Below are 13,950 nucleotides of genomic sequence, written 5' to 3'. Positions count from 1 at the left end.
GCAGGGTAACTGGGACTGTCATCTGAAAAGGGCTTTATTACCCTTCTGCCATATTCTTATATAGCCTTCTGGACCTGGCCTAGGTTTATAATGTATTTAAGATGAGCCTTGGTTTCTGGGTTAGCATATCCAGAGTAAGGAATGGTCATCTGTATGTCATTTTGAAAGGGGTTAATTTAGTGGTTATTTTAGGCGCTGCCCTGACCCTTAAGAGAGCTGTTGGCAGTAGGCAATACCACGACCCTGAGGCAGGAGGTAGATGGGCCCCCCTTCTGTGGAAAAATGATAGGATGTTCATCTCCTGTGGACTGAAATGCCTCAATGAGAATAGCAGGACAGTTGAAAGAGGAGGCTGGGTCCTGCCCAGGCCACATATTTATTACTCTCGGAGTCAGGAGACTCCCACACCACACATGGGCAGAAAGGCTCCTTGGAGGTCAAAAGGGGAGTGATGCTCAGGCTACTCATAGGCCTCTTTGGTCAAATCCATCTTGGCTAAGAGATGCATACGCACTCACAGGAGGATCCTGAGATATGCCAAATATGGACTGTGACCCAGGCAAATCAAAATAATTGGCCAAAGGAAGCCTGGAAGAAATGCCCCATAAAAGTAATTCAAACTGCCTCAAGGGCACGACTTGGCGATGCTCTCTCTGAGCCCACCTGTGTTCTGTGCTCTGTTTCCTCCTAATAAGTACCTGACTCATTTCACTACTTTGTGTCTTTGTGGGAAAGACAAAGTCTCTCTGCAAAGTCGGATGGCCAGGGCCTTGTCAGTAACCTGGTTTAGTGCCTAGGATTCGGAGCTCTTACCCTGTGACCTGGCCTCAGCCTCTGGCAGGGAGCCAAAGCCCTGCTTCAAGCCCCTGCAGGCCGAGGCCACCCGAAAGCAACTCCATGAAGGGCGGCTGTTCTGAAGGCCCCCAGATCACCCAGTGGGCCAGCTCCCATCCTGCTGGTCCTGGGCGCTCTGCTTGCTTGCTCTGTGGGCTTAGACATGCCCCTCAGCCTCCTCTGTCTGGTGGGGATCATAGTGGAGCTTGTCTCTGAGGTTGTTCTGAGGAATAAAGAAGTTAATGTTTTTGAAGTAGTGAGTCAGATTAGTGCCCGGCGCCTAGAGAGTGCTGTTAGTTAACGTTAACCATATCTTTGGTCATCTGGACGACTGTGGTACTTTTACTTGTTAGGCAAACTTGAGTCCGAACAGCACCAGTGGAGGTTTTTCCAGTGGCCACTTCCCCACCCATGTCCCTCTTGGATGCATCTCCTTCTTTGAAGCTCCATTCCTGTTTGGAGAGTCACTCTTAGCTGCTCCACTGTGGCCCTTATGATTATTTATCTGGATTCATTACAGGAAACAAATACTGCAGTGGCACCTTATGCAGAAAGCTTTGAATGCAGGAAAGTAGGTATTATAAAAATGTTGGGAGGTTAGAGGGAAGGCTCCAGGCTGGGTTCAGAACTCTAAAGAGATGGCCCTCGGAGGACTGCTACCCGTGAGGCTGCCATTACAGGCCTGGAGCCCAAGAATGTCCTCAGGCTGCCATCCGGGGATCCTAGGGCTACTGCCTCCTAGCATCTACAAACTCCTCCAGGGGGAAGCTTGCCTCCCTACCCCTAGTCCAAGGGAATGGAAAATGGTGTCTGCACACACCCGCCCCCCACCTCCCCTCTAGGAGAGCAGTTACACCCAGACTCTCACTAACTTCAGGGGCATCTGAGAGCTGTTGTTGTGAACATTCAGGGGAAAGGCGTGGAGGGTGAGCAGAGCAGCCCAGTCTCTCTGGACCCTGGCTGGTGATTCTGCCTCTCCCACCATCTCTGTGGCTCGTCCCACCCCAAGCCCTGCTCCTCTTCTGTCAGTTGTGCCAGACAACACCCACAAGAGCCCTTCCACCTCCTATGGGCTTCTTCATGGAGACAGGTGATACTCCTCCAAGGGGGTGATGCTTAGTAGAGACTGGAATATATAGGGGACTGGAGGGTGGGGAGGGCGCTAGGGCAGGGGTAGCGGTGAGAGGCCTACGGAGGGTGGGGGCTCCCTGAGGAACCAGGAGAGCCAGTGGGTCGTGGGGAGGAGGGAGCCAGTTAGAGCACTGCAATCATCCTGTGAGGGAGGGAGCTGGCATGGAGGGTGAGACAGTGAGTGCTGTGGGTCTGGGGTTTACTCAGCAGCAATAGAATATTCTAGACTCAGTGGGACCCAAGTCTCAGCTCTGTCACTTATTCTCTGGGTGACCTTGGGAAAGGGTGACCCTGTCCAGGCTTCTCTGTCAAACTGGAAAGATTATCTGAGGTAATAAAGTGTTTGGTGTGCCTTCCATGTGGGAAACCCATAGATGCCAGCTAGCATTTTAACCTTTATCATTGTTATCATCATCATTATTACTATTAATGGCACTTAGAATTGGCTGAATATGGGGAAGAGGAAGAGGACCCCAGGATTCCAGCTTGGGGAACCACTGTTTGCAGAGATGGCCATTGAGGGAGGGAAGAAGGATGGGAGGCGGCTATGGACTGAGGCCCCTGCTGCTGGGTCTGCAGCTCTGAGCTGAGGAGGGGCTGCATGGTAGACAGAGAGTGAGGGGATGCCAAGGGAACAGTCCTGCCTGGGGGTGGGCAGAAAGGGGAGAGGGGGACGAGAAATGACTGTGGCACTTCAGTGACACTGGAGGGAGGGAAGGAAGAAAAGGTAGGCAGCCCAGAGCCCTAGAGGGAACCCAGGCGTGAGAGCCTTGGAGGACAAGTGAGAGGTCAGCAGTGTCAAGTGTTCCTCAGGGTCAGATGAGATAGGGCAGAAGGGCTTCTGCTGGATTTAGTGATGGGAGATAATCAGTGACATCACAGAGATGGCTTCTGGAGCATGTGGGCTCATGAAATGGAAACAGCGGCATGGATACATTCTGGAAGGCAAGCTATGTTGGGGTATTAGCTGCAAGGGATGGGGAACAACACATGATCAATAGTTGTTTTTTTAAGTGGGGCACACTTGAGCACAGGCTTCCTTTGTAAACGTCAATTCCATTCTTCCGGGTGCTTGTGTGTGTGTGTATGCATGCCGATATGCATGTGTGTGAGTTGCTCAGTCATCTCCGATTCTGTGTAACCCTATGGACTGTAACCTGCAGGGCTCCTCTCTCCATGGAATTCTCCAGGCCATTCCCTTCTTCAGGGGATCTTCCCAACCCAGGGATGGAACCTGGGTCTCCCACATTGCAGGCAGATTCTTTACCGCCACCAGGATGCTCATACCCTGGTGCAAACCTGCTGTGCCCTACACCCAGTTTGCCACCAAAGTCTCTGCCTTCAGACTGCAGTCAGAATTGAATGATGTGCTGGCTCAGAAGTGGGACAGCTAGTGCAGAGATGGATGAGGTGATAACTTTTTTTTCTAAGGTTTATTTATTTAATTTTTTGGCTGTCGTGGGTCTTTGTTGCTGCGTGCTGCCTTTCTCTCGTTGCAGAAGGTGGGGGCAACTCTTGGTTGAGATGCGTGGGCTACTCTGTGGTGGCTTCCCTTGTTGCGGAGCACAGGCTCTAGGCACGTGGGCTCAGTAGTTGTGGCTCTGGAGAGCGCTAGAGGGCTCTAGAGTTCTGGTGCGCAGGCTTGGTTGCTCCACCGCACGCGGGGTCCTCCCAGACCAGGGATCCAACTGGTGTCCCCTGTGTCGCAAGGCGGATTCTTAACCACTGGACCACCAGAGAAGCGCATGAGTTGCTAAGAGTTGAAGTTGGACATTGGATATCTGAGAGTTACTTTTGTACATTTTTGAAAATTTTCTATAGTAAAAGATTTTTAAATTTTATATGGATAGAAAAGTTAAATATATATTTAATATATACATTTATGTACTATACAATATACATGTATTTATAATTACTGTGTATCATATGTAATGTAATGTTGATGTAAATGATGTATACAAATAAGTATATATCAGTATACATCTGACTCTGACCTCCCCTCACCACATGGCAGCCCCTGCTTGCCCCCTAACTGCTCTTTTGCCCCCACAACACTCACTGTCCCCTGCACGTCCTGTGTTCCCTTGTTTGTGCATCCTGTCCCCCCAGTAGAAGTAACCTTGTTTTTTCCACCATGAGTCCCCAGCTCCTAGAAAAGTGTGTAGCACCTAATAAAGGCCTCAGGAGGTCCTTGAATGAATGGAGCTCCATTTCACAGAAGGGCAGCTGAGACTCTGCCTAAGTCACAACAGGGGAAGTCAAGGGCGCAGCTGGGACTTGAAACCAGGGCTGTTTGGATGCTGAAGTCATTGCCCTGAACCCTTGGAGAAGGTAAGGGGAATGGGGTTCTGGGTGTAGACCCAGGGAGGACCCCTGACAAGGGGACGAGGAAAGGAGGGAGGCAGGCTGTGGACTTGGTCTTTGCCAAGCAGATGCTAAAGCAGTCCCTTCTCCTGAAAGAGAGGGAAGCCGGCTGAGGAGTCTGCAGGAGCTGTCCATCTGCCCCCAGGGCACCTCAGTCTCAGAGCTGGGCTGGCAACCTACCCTTTCCTCTCTCTTCCTGCTCTGATCCCCTTGGCCCCAGCTCCAGGCAGGTTGGGCTAGGTGAAGATTCCCAAGAATAGGACATCTTCTCTATGTTTGGCAGTATAGGATTTGATTGGTTCAAGAAGGTCCAGCCTCTGTGGGGAATAGTGTAGGACCTCCTACGTCTTGGCCCCTACAGAAGGCCCCCTCCTCTCCTGAGTCAGCCAACCCCAGGGAGCAGTCCGCCCTGAGCTGAGGGGTCCTGGGCTCTGCCTCTCGTGTGCACTGCTGGCCCTTCCCAGCCCCAGATTTGATCAGCTCCTTCATGGACGTGGCATCAATTCCATGTTCTGTTGCTTTATTTTTCTAATTATATTCGTCTTTGTCCCCCAGTGGGAAATGAACATATGCTCATTGTTCATAGAAAATGTGGGAAGACAAATTAGAAGAAAGAAAAGGCAATGAATGAGAAACTGCTTTTCTAGTACCATAACCCCTTCTGGCCCAGGGCCCTCTGGCCCACCAGCGGCCATCAGCTCGGCTCTACAGGGTTTGCTACAGCCAGCTCAGGCCCTTCCACCCTCGTAGGTTTCAGGAAGAACCCTAGGGCCCCCACGTTGGTCCAAGTGATGCAGAGAGCAGAGCTGACGAGAGTTACTATATTTAATTTTGGCGTCTGCGTCACTGGTGACCACACAGCAGCATTTGCCCAGGCAACACGGGCTGGGGGCGTTTCTGAACGATGCTTTGAGAGAATCACTTTCCACAAGAGAAGACACTCAGGAGGGGAAGGGAGAGAACGCAACAGAAAGTGAGGTCGTAAGTAGAAAATTGCTTCTGGGATTTCAAATGGCTTCGTCATGGGGCCCTCCCTTGCTGCCGAGAAATCAGTTGATCTGGGAAAGTTTGTTGCAAACCCTGTGCTCTGTTGCTTTTGGGTGGAGCCGAGAAATGAGTGAAGATAATGAGGCTTTATGACTTTTATTTTTCAGAGTAGGAGTGGGCAGCATGTGTGGGAGGGATGATACAGCCAGCAGTTCTGACACCAGCTTGGACCTCTGGAAAGGCTGGCTCCCTGGCCTGTGTATGCCAGGCCAGGCCGCCCTGTTTGGACACAGTCAGCCTGTACTTGTCCGGGTCTTCTTAGAACGGAGTCAGCTCAGGGGAGGAGTGGGTTTTGAGTTTGTTCAAACTGACCAGCAAATTCAGATCATGACCAGAGGGCACTTCCCCATTGATCATAATGAAAAAGTGATAAGCTGATGGATTTGATAAACCCCAGCCTTCAAGCCTCTTGGTCACAAGGAAACAAGATGCAGGCCCTTATCCTCCTGGGTCCTGAGCAGTTCAGACGGCCAGCCTCAGAGAAACCCCCGAGGTGACTCGGAATGTTTTCTGACACCTCATCTGAGCAGCAAACAGAGGTGTTTGGCACCAAGTTCACTGGAAACCCGAGTGTGTGTCTCACTTCTCACTTGAGCCCCAGCCCCTCTTCTAGTGAAACCTCCCAGGCCTGGGGTTCCTGGGGTGCCAAGGGGCTCCCCACCCTGGGCCCCACCACTGCATCTCCCTCCCACTCACCAAGGATTCTGTCTCTTCTGATGCCCCTTCTCTCTGGGCCCTGCTTGGGGTTTACCTTGTGCATGAAAGCTGTGAGGCCATGTGGTTAGAGAAAACTTCCAGCAAGTACCCAGCGGGTCAGTCCCCAGGTGCCGATGCTCCCAGCCACAAGAGCTGACACATACCTTTTTTTTTCCTCTTTCTTCCTTATCTCATTCCTGACTGGCCCACCTTCCTGTTGCCAGCAGCAGAGACTTGATTCTGTGGTTCTGTGAGGTCTGTCATCTCTGGAAGCCCCCGGCCCCCTCCGGCTCACCGCACACCCCTGGAGACCACAGGCCCCTCTGCGGACAGTCTCAGAGGAGGTGCAGGCAGGGAGCTGCTGTTGAGGATGTGGCGCGCTGTGGACCCCTAGTGGTGAGGTCCAGGCAGCCCTGTCGGGACCGCAGCCGGGCCCTCCTGTGTGGTGTGGGAAACCCTAAGGGGTCCTCCCCTAGGTCAGCCTCTGTTCCAGCCTTTGTTCTCAAGAAATTCACGTGGAATTTTCACTGGAAGTCTTTTCATCTTCGTTTTGGACAGACCAATGCCCTGCTTGAGCAGGGAGGATGTGGGTCAGAAGTGGTGCCACCAGAGAATGGATCACTAAGTATTGTGTTAAAAAAGAAAAAAAAAAAAAAATCACCCTAGAGAAGGAAGTTGCAACCTGCTCCAGTGTTCTTGCCTGGAAAATTCCATGGACAGAGAGCCTAGCGGGTTATAGTCCATGGGGTCTCAAAGAGTCAGCTGTGACTGAGCACATCAGCGCATACTGTGGTGTAAAATGGGTCTTTCCTTTCGTATTCCTACCAGAAGAGTTTGGGGCTTCCAGTTCTTCCATGTCCTTGCCAATATGTTTAGTCTTTTTTAAACTTTTGACTTTTAAATAAATGTGTGGCTTTAAAAAGATCAATCTTCCATAAATAATACTCTTTTGACTATAAATCTTCAAATTTCTGGATGAAGGAGGATGGCAGAGATCTCACTTCTACTCCCACCCTGACATTCGAGCTTTCCCCCTCCCAGGGTAGAGCACCCTTCTCCAGATGCCATTGTTTTGTTGTTCAGTCGCTAAGTTGTGTCCGACTCTTTGCAACTCCATGGTTTGCACCCCATTGTTTAAAGACTTCTTTCTTTCTGCTGCTAAGCTTTGAGTACGTGTGGTGTCTTGGTCATCACTGTCCCAGGCTGGGGAGGTGCGGGCCTCAGGCAGTCCTCAGCAAATGCGGTGGCACTTGACAGGTTCTGAGACCTCTTGGGTGCAGAGACTGTCAGTTCCCACCTTGGACAGCCCATGGGACACTCAGCTCCCGCGCCTACTCCCAGGTCTTCCCTCTCTGGGCTGGGCATCCCCAGGTCCCTGCACAGTTGACTGTGGCTTCCTCCCTCACCTCTGTCTAGGTGCAAATGAGGGGTTCATTCTATTTGTGAGTGGTCCCCGGAGCCGTGCACTGTGGTCATCTGCACCCTGGACAGGTCCTGCCATGGTCTCTGTTGCCTGAATCATGCACGGCATAAACTCTCACTGCTCCTGAGTGACTGTCTCCACTGACTTGTGAACATCACTGTATATGTTCCCCCAGGGTTCTGGGCCCCCCAGGAAGTGTGCCTGCATCCCCGCAGCCGGGCCCTCCTGTGTGGTGTGGGAAACCCTCAGATGCTGACCACTCAGCATCTGAGACTGGTCTCTGATGACCCACCACCTATGGCAAGAAGCATCTTGTGCTTTCAAAGATGCACAGTGTAAACCATTGCTGATGGGTATGCCCATTAGCTGTGGCTTGCTGTGACTGGCTGCTTCCTGCCCTCCATGTGCTGGCCTTGACTGAAGGAGAAGCAAAAAGACCTGCTGAGGGGAGCAGTCTGACCTAGGCCCTGCGACCTTGGCTCTCCACCTCGGTCACTCCACAGACCAGGGACCACAAGTCAGTGGTACTCTTTGTTCACAGAGATGGTGAGTGTGCATACCACAAGAGGTGTCCAGAATTGAATGGGCTGTCCCTAGAAAGTAAGTAGTGAACTACCCATCAGGGGAGGTGCCCAGACAGGCTGGTGAAAATATTATAAAGGTCGTGGATTCAGGCCAGATGGCATTTGAACAGAGGAAGGCAGGGTAGTTAAATATGTGAGCTATGGAGTTGGAGTGAGTTTGGGGTTCACACCCTGGCATTGCTCCTGACCAGCTGTGGGACCTTTGGTAAGCCACCTCCTCTTCCCTGAACATCATAGGGTGATACCAGAAGGCGAGTGGGTGGTGCCAGACAGAGGCTGGCCACCCATCAAGAGCTGTGGTCATGAGACCACTTCCGAGGTCTCTGCCTGCTCCAGACATCCTCTTTGAACCCCGACACCCTGGCCCATGCTTCCTCTGCCTCCCTGTGGGTGGTGGTGGGGGAACTTCCTCCTGACCAGGGCTCTTCTCCCCAAGGGGTCTGCTTGTTTCCTTTCAGCCTAGGTCTCGCCCCTCACTACCCCCTCCACTCTTATTCTAGGCCCCCTCCTCCAGCTGGCCTGCTTCCCAGAGAGCTCCTCAGAGTTTTAAGAACACAGGCCAGTATCCCCAAAAGGCCAAAATTAAAAGCAAACACCATCAGATCTCTTGTCACCATCTTTATTTTAGCTTTTAGCTTGACAAAATCAGTGAAACAGTTTATTCAGTGACCCCCCCACTCAGTCCACACATACCATATGCAGTGTTCTAGACTTCTATATATTATCAACTCTTTGATAACATATTTTAATACTTAACTTTAAATACAAGGAAAAATAATAAATTACTTGGCTGAGGGCCCACTGCTGGCTGTCAGACAAGAGTGGCTACTCTGGCCCTCTCTCCTGTCCTCTGCCTTGGCCCCAGGACCCTAGTGAGGTAGCAGAAGTTTGCATACAGTACTTACTGCCAGGGATTCCTAATGCCCACTGCTTTAGTGCTGGAGCCCCAAGGCTCCAAGTTCTGGCAGTAACAGTCCCTCCTAACCCCAGTACAGACAAAAACACTTGTTTAAATAACACACAATAATAAATAAGGCCAAGAAGGAACGTGCCTGGGCTGCTCTCTGCCTCAGTTGCCCCTGTGTAAAGCAGGTGACTCCTCCACCAGGTGTCTAACAAACACTACAGTTTGTTCTGAGGAGGGAGAGGTCATGTGGGGCAAGGTCCACCCTTGTCCACCGAGCTCGGAGTCCTGGATGGAGGAGGCCTGCAGGGCGGAGCCCCGGATATCAAGGTACAGGGCAGCTGAAGTTGGCTAGGCTCAAGGCCGGCAGTGCAGGCTCAAGTCTAAGCTAAGGACATCTTATCCCCCCTCCCTAACCCTCCTTTAGTCTCCCCAAGGAATTTCTGACATCTGAAAGAAAAATAAATCTGCAACTTAGATGGTCAGGATCTGCCTCTGCAGATAATAATGCTAGCTTTTCATATTTCAGTTGAATTTTCCGTTGCGAAAAGCGATCCTTGAATGTTTGAGCAGGTCTTTTAAAAACTGGGCCACTTCAATTTTGGTGTCTCGGACGTACTCACTGGAAACCTGCTGCAAGGCAAAGAGGCCAGCATGTTGGTGGGACGCCAGAGTGAGGATGATCAGCATCCATCAGGGGCTTTCCACTCACCGACTGGTTCATTCTCCACAAAAGCCCCCATGAGGTGGATACTGTTATCACCCACATTTTACAGACGTGGAACTGAATGAAGCTCAGGTAGGAGTTGGGAGCCCTCAAGCCCATGTCTTGGAAATCCCAAAGCCATGTCCCTGCTTCCACAGTGGGCCCACCCCTTTGTGGACACATGCCTCAGATGCTCAGCCAGGTTCCTCTGGGGCTCCCAGGGTGAGCCCAGGGCTGGCAGAAGTGGGTGCCATGTCAAAGGACGGTGGGGCCTTACCTTAGCTGAGGGCTGGTGAGAACAGAGCGCACTCAGCATCCTCTTGGTCCTTTGGATGACGCTGCAGTTGGAGATGCTGATCAGGGAGTCCAGGGCTGCGCAGTACTGTGGGGGGTGGGGGAAAACACCAGTGAGTCAGGCTGAGTTCAGTGAGTCTGTAGGAGGAGGGGAACTGAGCGGCCTGGTGGAGACAGGTCTGGCTGGTGGGGGAGCCCAGATTATGAGGGGGCAGAGAGTGGCTCTTGCAGCTTGCTTGGAACACCCCAGTCGTGTGAGCGAGGCTCAGAAATGACCTCAGAGGGCTGCAGCCCTGGCCGCGTCCCCGCGGTGTTGGGGGTCCTCACCATGCTGTTCGTCAGGTTGAGGCTCCACACCATGCTGCCATTGCACAGCGGCACCTGAGGGAGCAAAGACAGCAAGCTGAGTGCTGGCAGGGTCCCAGGCCAGGCCTCCACAGCGATCAGGCCCCACAAGCATTCCCAGGACAGCAGGGGCAGACCTGGGCCCTTCAGTGTTCCCGAGCTTCATTGCCCGCTCTGCGCAGTGTGGGAGACCCCTGTCCAAGGGCTCAGAACTGAGAAATGCTGAGTGACACACCAGTGAGGGACAAGCCTTGCCTGAAGCTTGCCATAGCCATGGCGGGGGGCAGGTGACACTGGCGGGGGCCTGCAGGGAAGGCCCAGGGCTGGGGAGGGTGGGCGCAGAGGTGCCCGGCCAACCTGATGGGAGGTGATGGGAATCTGGTCTGGAAACGACCTGCCTTCTGAACTGGGGATGCTACAGTTCAGAGCATGGGCACTCTGGTGTCAACCAGTACTGGCTTGAATCTGACTTTCGTCATTTAACCTCACTGATGCTTAGTAAAATGGGGTATCATACGTGTCTCTTGAGGTGGTTGGCAGCAATGTCATAAGACGTAAAGCCCCAGAAATGGGCCTGGCACATTATTAGTGCTCAGAAAGTGTGGGCCGTCACCACTGGGGGGAGGAGCTGACCCCACTAATGCATTCTTCCACATGAATGGGCTTAACTAAGATGCTGTGAATAATGGCCCCATCATGGTGTTCAGATCTAGTTGGCAAATGCCAAATAGTTCTAGGAGGGTGCCAGCTCTTCTCTTCTTTCCTCTGTTCCAAAACCACTGAGCAGGAGCTGACCGTGGCAGGCAGGGCCAGGCCAGGGGAGCAAGTGGTCCCTGGGGTCTCTGCCGTATTCCTTGATGGGTCCATCCATATTGCTGCACCTCACCCCCAGCCTGGTTCCTCTCCCTCAAGGCCAGACTCACCTGCAGTTCTCAGGGCTTCTTCCTTGAGAGCCCCCCACCCCTGCCCCCTCAGAGTTGGGACCCTGGCCCACAGGCACTCACCTTCTGGTTGTGGGTGATATTAACCAGCTCTTCAATGAGCTCCTTGAGGGCTGTAGGGTGAGGCACAGGGCCCGGGGAGGCGAGGCCACCAAAGCAGGTAAGAACAATGACCGCAGTCAATAAGAGCGCCATGGAGCCTAGAACAGCACAGGAAGAATTGAGAAGCAGACACATAGGCTGGCCTAAGCTGAGTGTCTTGTGGCCTTAGCCTCTTGTGGCAGCTTTTATAGGCCCAAGTGGTGACGCCTCACACCCTGGTCTCCGCTTTGTCGGGCACTATCTACAAACCACATCTTTACTCATCTTAATTTTACTTTGTGGAAAATCCAGTGTCACATAAAGGAAAGAATTTGATTTCTTGTGGACTTGTGACTGAGAAGGGTCTACGGCAGGTTCGAGATCTGGGTGAACTTACTGCAGGGGTGAACGAGAGGACCCTGAGGGCAGCCCGATGTCAACTATGCCAGCTGGAACTCCAGCACTTTTAATGAGTGCCCACCTAGCTCCTGTCCGCAGATCTCTTTGGGTCACCAGAAGTGCTGGAGAGACAGTGCTCTGATCACAGTCTATCAGATGTGGGAATCTGGGGGAATTATTTTTTCATTAAACAGTTCTATTACATTACCAAAACAATGCTTGCTCTGGATACAGAATTCAAACAGGATAAAAGAAGAGTGATGTTCATTTCTTTTAACCCATCTGATTCCCTGTTGCCCCAGTGTGGGAAGGACTGTGGAATTTCAGATTCCCAGGTCTCCACTGAAAGACCCTTGCGGGAGCTTTCCTTTGGAAGGTTGTTTTGCTGATACCTCTCAGTATGTGCAGCCTGGACACTGGGTGCCACACCCAGCCTTCAGTGTGGGTTCATCTTGCTGGGAAACCTTCAGAGGGCAGCGCTGGCAAGAGGTGGACCCAGCCTTCGCCCTGGAGAGGACCTGTTGGAGAGTAACTGTCCCCAGTGCCATTGAGACCTGGGGCGACCCCCTCTCTACACCAGTATCTGTGAGACCAACCTGTGCTCTCTGAGTCGTCAAGTTTCCCTGGCAGACTGAAGGCTGTGGAGGGTGACTCCTGGGCCTGCCCCCACTCTGGGGTCCCCTGTGGGCAGCCCACCCCCTGAAGGGACACTGGAAGGGTAGCCATTTCCCTGTTCTCCCCTCATTTCTCTAGAAGTCCTTCAGAAACTCATGCAGCCTGGGCCCCAGTATTTGCCTATCGGGTGCTGATGTCAAGCTTGCTCCTTCACCCACTTCCTCCCCTGAGCCAGTGCCTCCCCCACCAGGCCCCCTCTCTGTCTGCTCTGGCTGCCTCTCCGTCCTGTGCCAGCGGGGCTCAACCTGCCCACAGGGTCCTCTAAGGGACACTGGGGCTGTCGCTCCTGCTCAGAAGAGAAAGCCCAGCCTCGCCCACCCTCTCCTCTCACTGGTAACATGGTTGTCACCCCCTCTTCTCTCCCAGCCCCAGGCTTCCTAGCGTAACTGAGACACGAAGGCCTGGAAGCCGGGCCCTGCCTTTTGTGGCTCGCGGGTGCCTGGAGTGCTTGTGGGCCCTCAGTTTCTTCCTCTGCAGAACAGGGTCAGTAGCATCTCCTGGGGGAGTGGGGGGTCTCTGTGTTGGGGGAAGGAGTGGGGAACCACCATGGCCTGTGCCAGGATGAGTGGAATGCCCCCTCCCCGCTACGAACAGCACAACCAAGCGGGGAGCGGTGGGCAGGGGCGCCCCCGCGCGTGGGAGAAGGCCCGCGGTCGCAGCGATGCCCCGGAGATAGGCGCCGCCTTATGTAATGGGAGATGGGGCTGATAAACGGGATCCGCGCAGCTTGGGTTCCCTCTGGCTGCAGGCGTCCGCTGGTGAGGGAGGGAGGGGTAGGAGTGCAGACTCGCTTCTCCGCAGAGTCGCGAAGCACCCACTCCTGCCCCTGGTCCTCGTCCGCGCGTGTTGGAGGCCCGACAAGAGAGTGGCAAGGGTGGGAGCAAGCAGACTGAGCGCCAGACTGGGTCAGGGTGCCTGTGCGCACCAGCTAGGGGACGGCGCCTATGTCCCCGGGGCGGGGATCTTGCGGGGACACAACCGAGCTGCCCGCCCCTCCTGAGTGGGCCCTCAGCCCCCGGCGAGCCCCTGCTGGCTACTCAGTCGGACCGTGATGCTGTTTTGTTTTCAGCGGGGCTCGGTTCACGTCCCGAATTGTTGAAATAAGCACAACTACAGAAGTGCTGCTCCGGGCACTTGACACACGTGGCTTGCCTCTCTCCACCAGCCACTGCGTTGGACCGCCGGTCCGGCTCTTACAGGAGCAGAACCCGGCTCTCAGGGCGTGTAGGAGCCAGCCCAGATCCGTGGCCAGGGTAGGGCAGCCTCAGGAGCCTCACTGCCCGGCTCTGGCCACGGACGGTTTAGGACGCCCTTCACTGGGACCAGCCTGCCCTGCGTGAAGTTTTGAAAAACTTCCTTTAACAACTTTTCCTCCCAATTTTGGTTCTGCGTTTGAAAGAAGAGATAACCCAGTCAGTTGGAATAAGGCTTAGGCAAGGAGTTTTAATAATGTAAAATTCCTAACTTAATAGATTTTCTTTTTTATGAAAGTTACACATGCATGTCATTTTAAAAATCAATTTCAG

General features: G+C 53.2%; 1 protein-coding gene and 1 long non-coding RNA gene across 3 annotated transcripts; one reads left to right on the top strand and one right to left on the bottom strand.

The window, feature by feature from the left end:
• Positions 1 to 5,189: 5,189 nt before the first annotated feature.
• LOC122439280 lies at positions 5,190 to 6,996 on the top strand. Its single transcript, XR_006268837.1, has 2 exons — positions 5,190 to 5,310; positions 6,297 to 6,996. It is a non-coding gene; the product is annotated as an uncharacterized LOC122439280 (long non-coding RNA).
• A 1,692-nt stretch (positions 6,997 to 8,688) lies between these two features.
• Positions 8,689 to 11,527, bottom strand: IL13 (interleukin 13). Of its 2 annotated transcripts, none has more exons than XM_043466019.1 (4): positions 11,333 to 11,527; positions 10,311 to 10,364; positions 9,967 to 10,071; positions 8,689 to 9,616 (listed from the first exon to the last, which is right to left on the bottom strand). In XM_043466019.1, exons 1-4 carry the CDS (start codon positions 11,504 to 11,506, stop codon positions 9,509 to 9,511), a joined length of 441 nt encoding a protein of 146 aa, XP_043321954.1. In that variant the 5' UTR covers positions 11,507 to 11,527; the 3' UTR covers positions 8,689 to 9,508. The 2 variants fall into 2 exon arrangements, with proteins under 2 accessions (XP_043321954.1, XP_043321955.1); XM_043466020.1 differs by having other exon boundaries at positions 9,472 to 9,613; positions 11,333 to 11,467.
• Between the last annotated feature and the right edge of the window lie 2,423 nt (positions 11,528 to 13,950).

The sequence above is a fragment of the Cervus canadensis genome, chromosome 4 (assembly GCF_019320065.1).
Source record: "Cervus canadensis isolate Bull #8, Minnesota chromosome 4, ASM1932006v1, whole genome shotgun sequence".
NCBI classification, from domain to species: Eukaryota; Metazoa; Chordata; class Mammalia; order Artiodactyla; family Cervidae; genus Cervus; species Cervus canadensis.
This window is presented reverse-complemented; position numbering and strand designations above follow the sequence as displayed.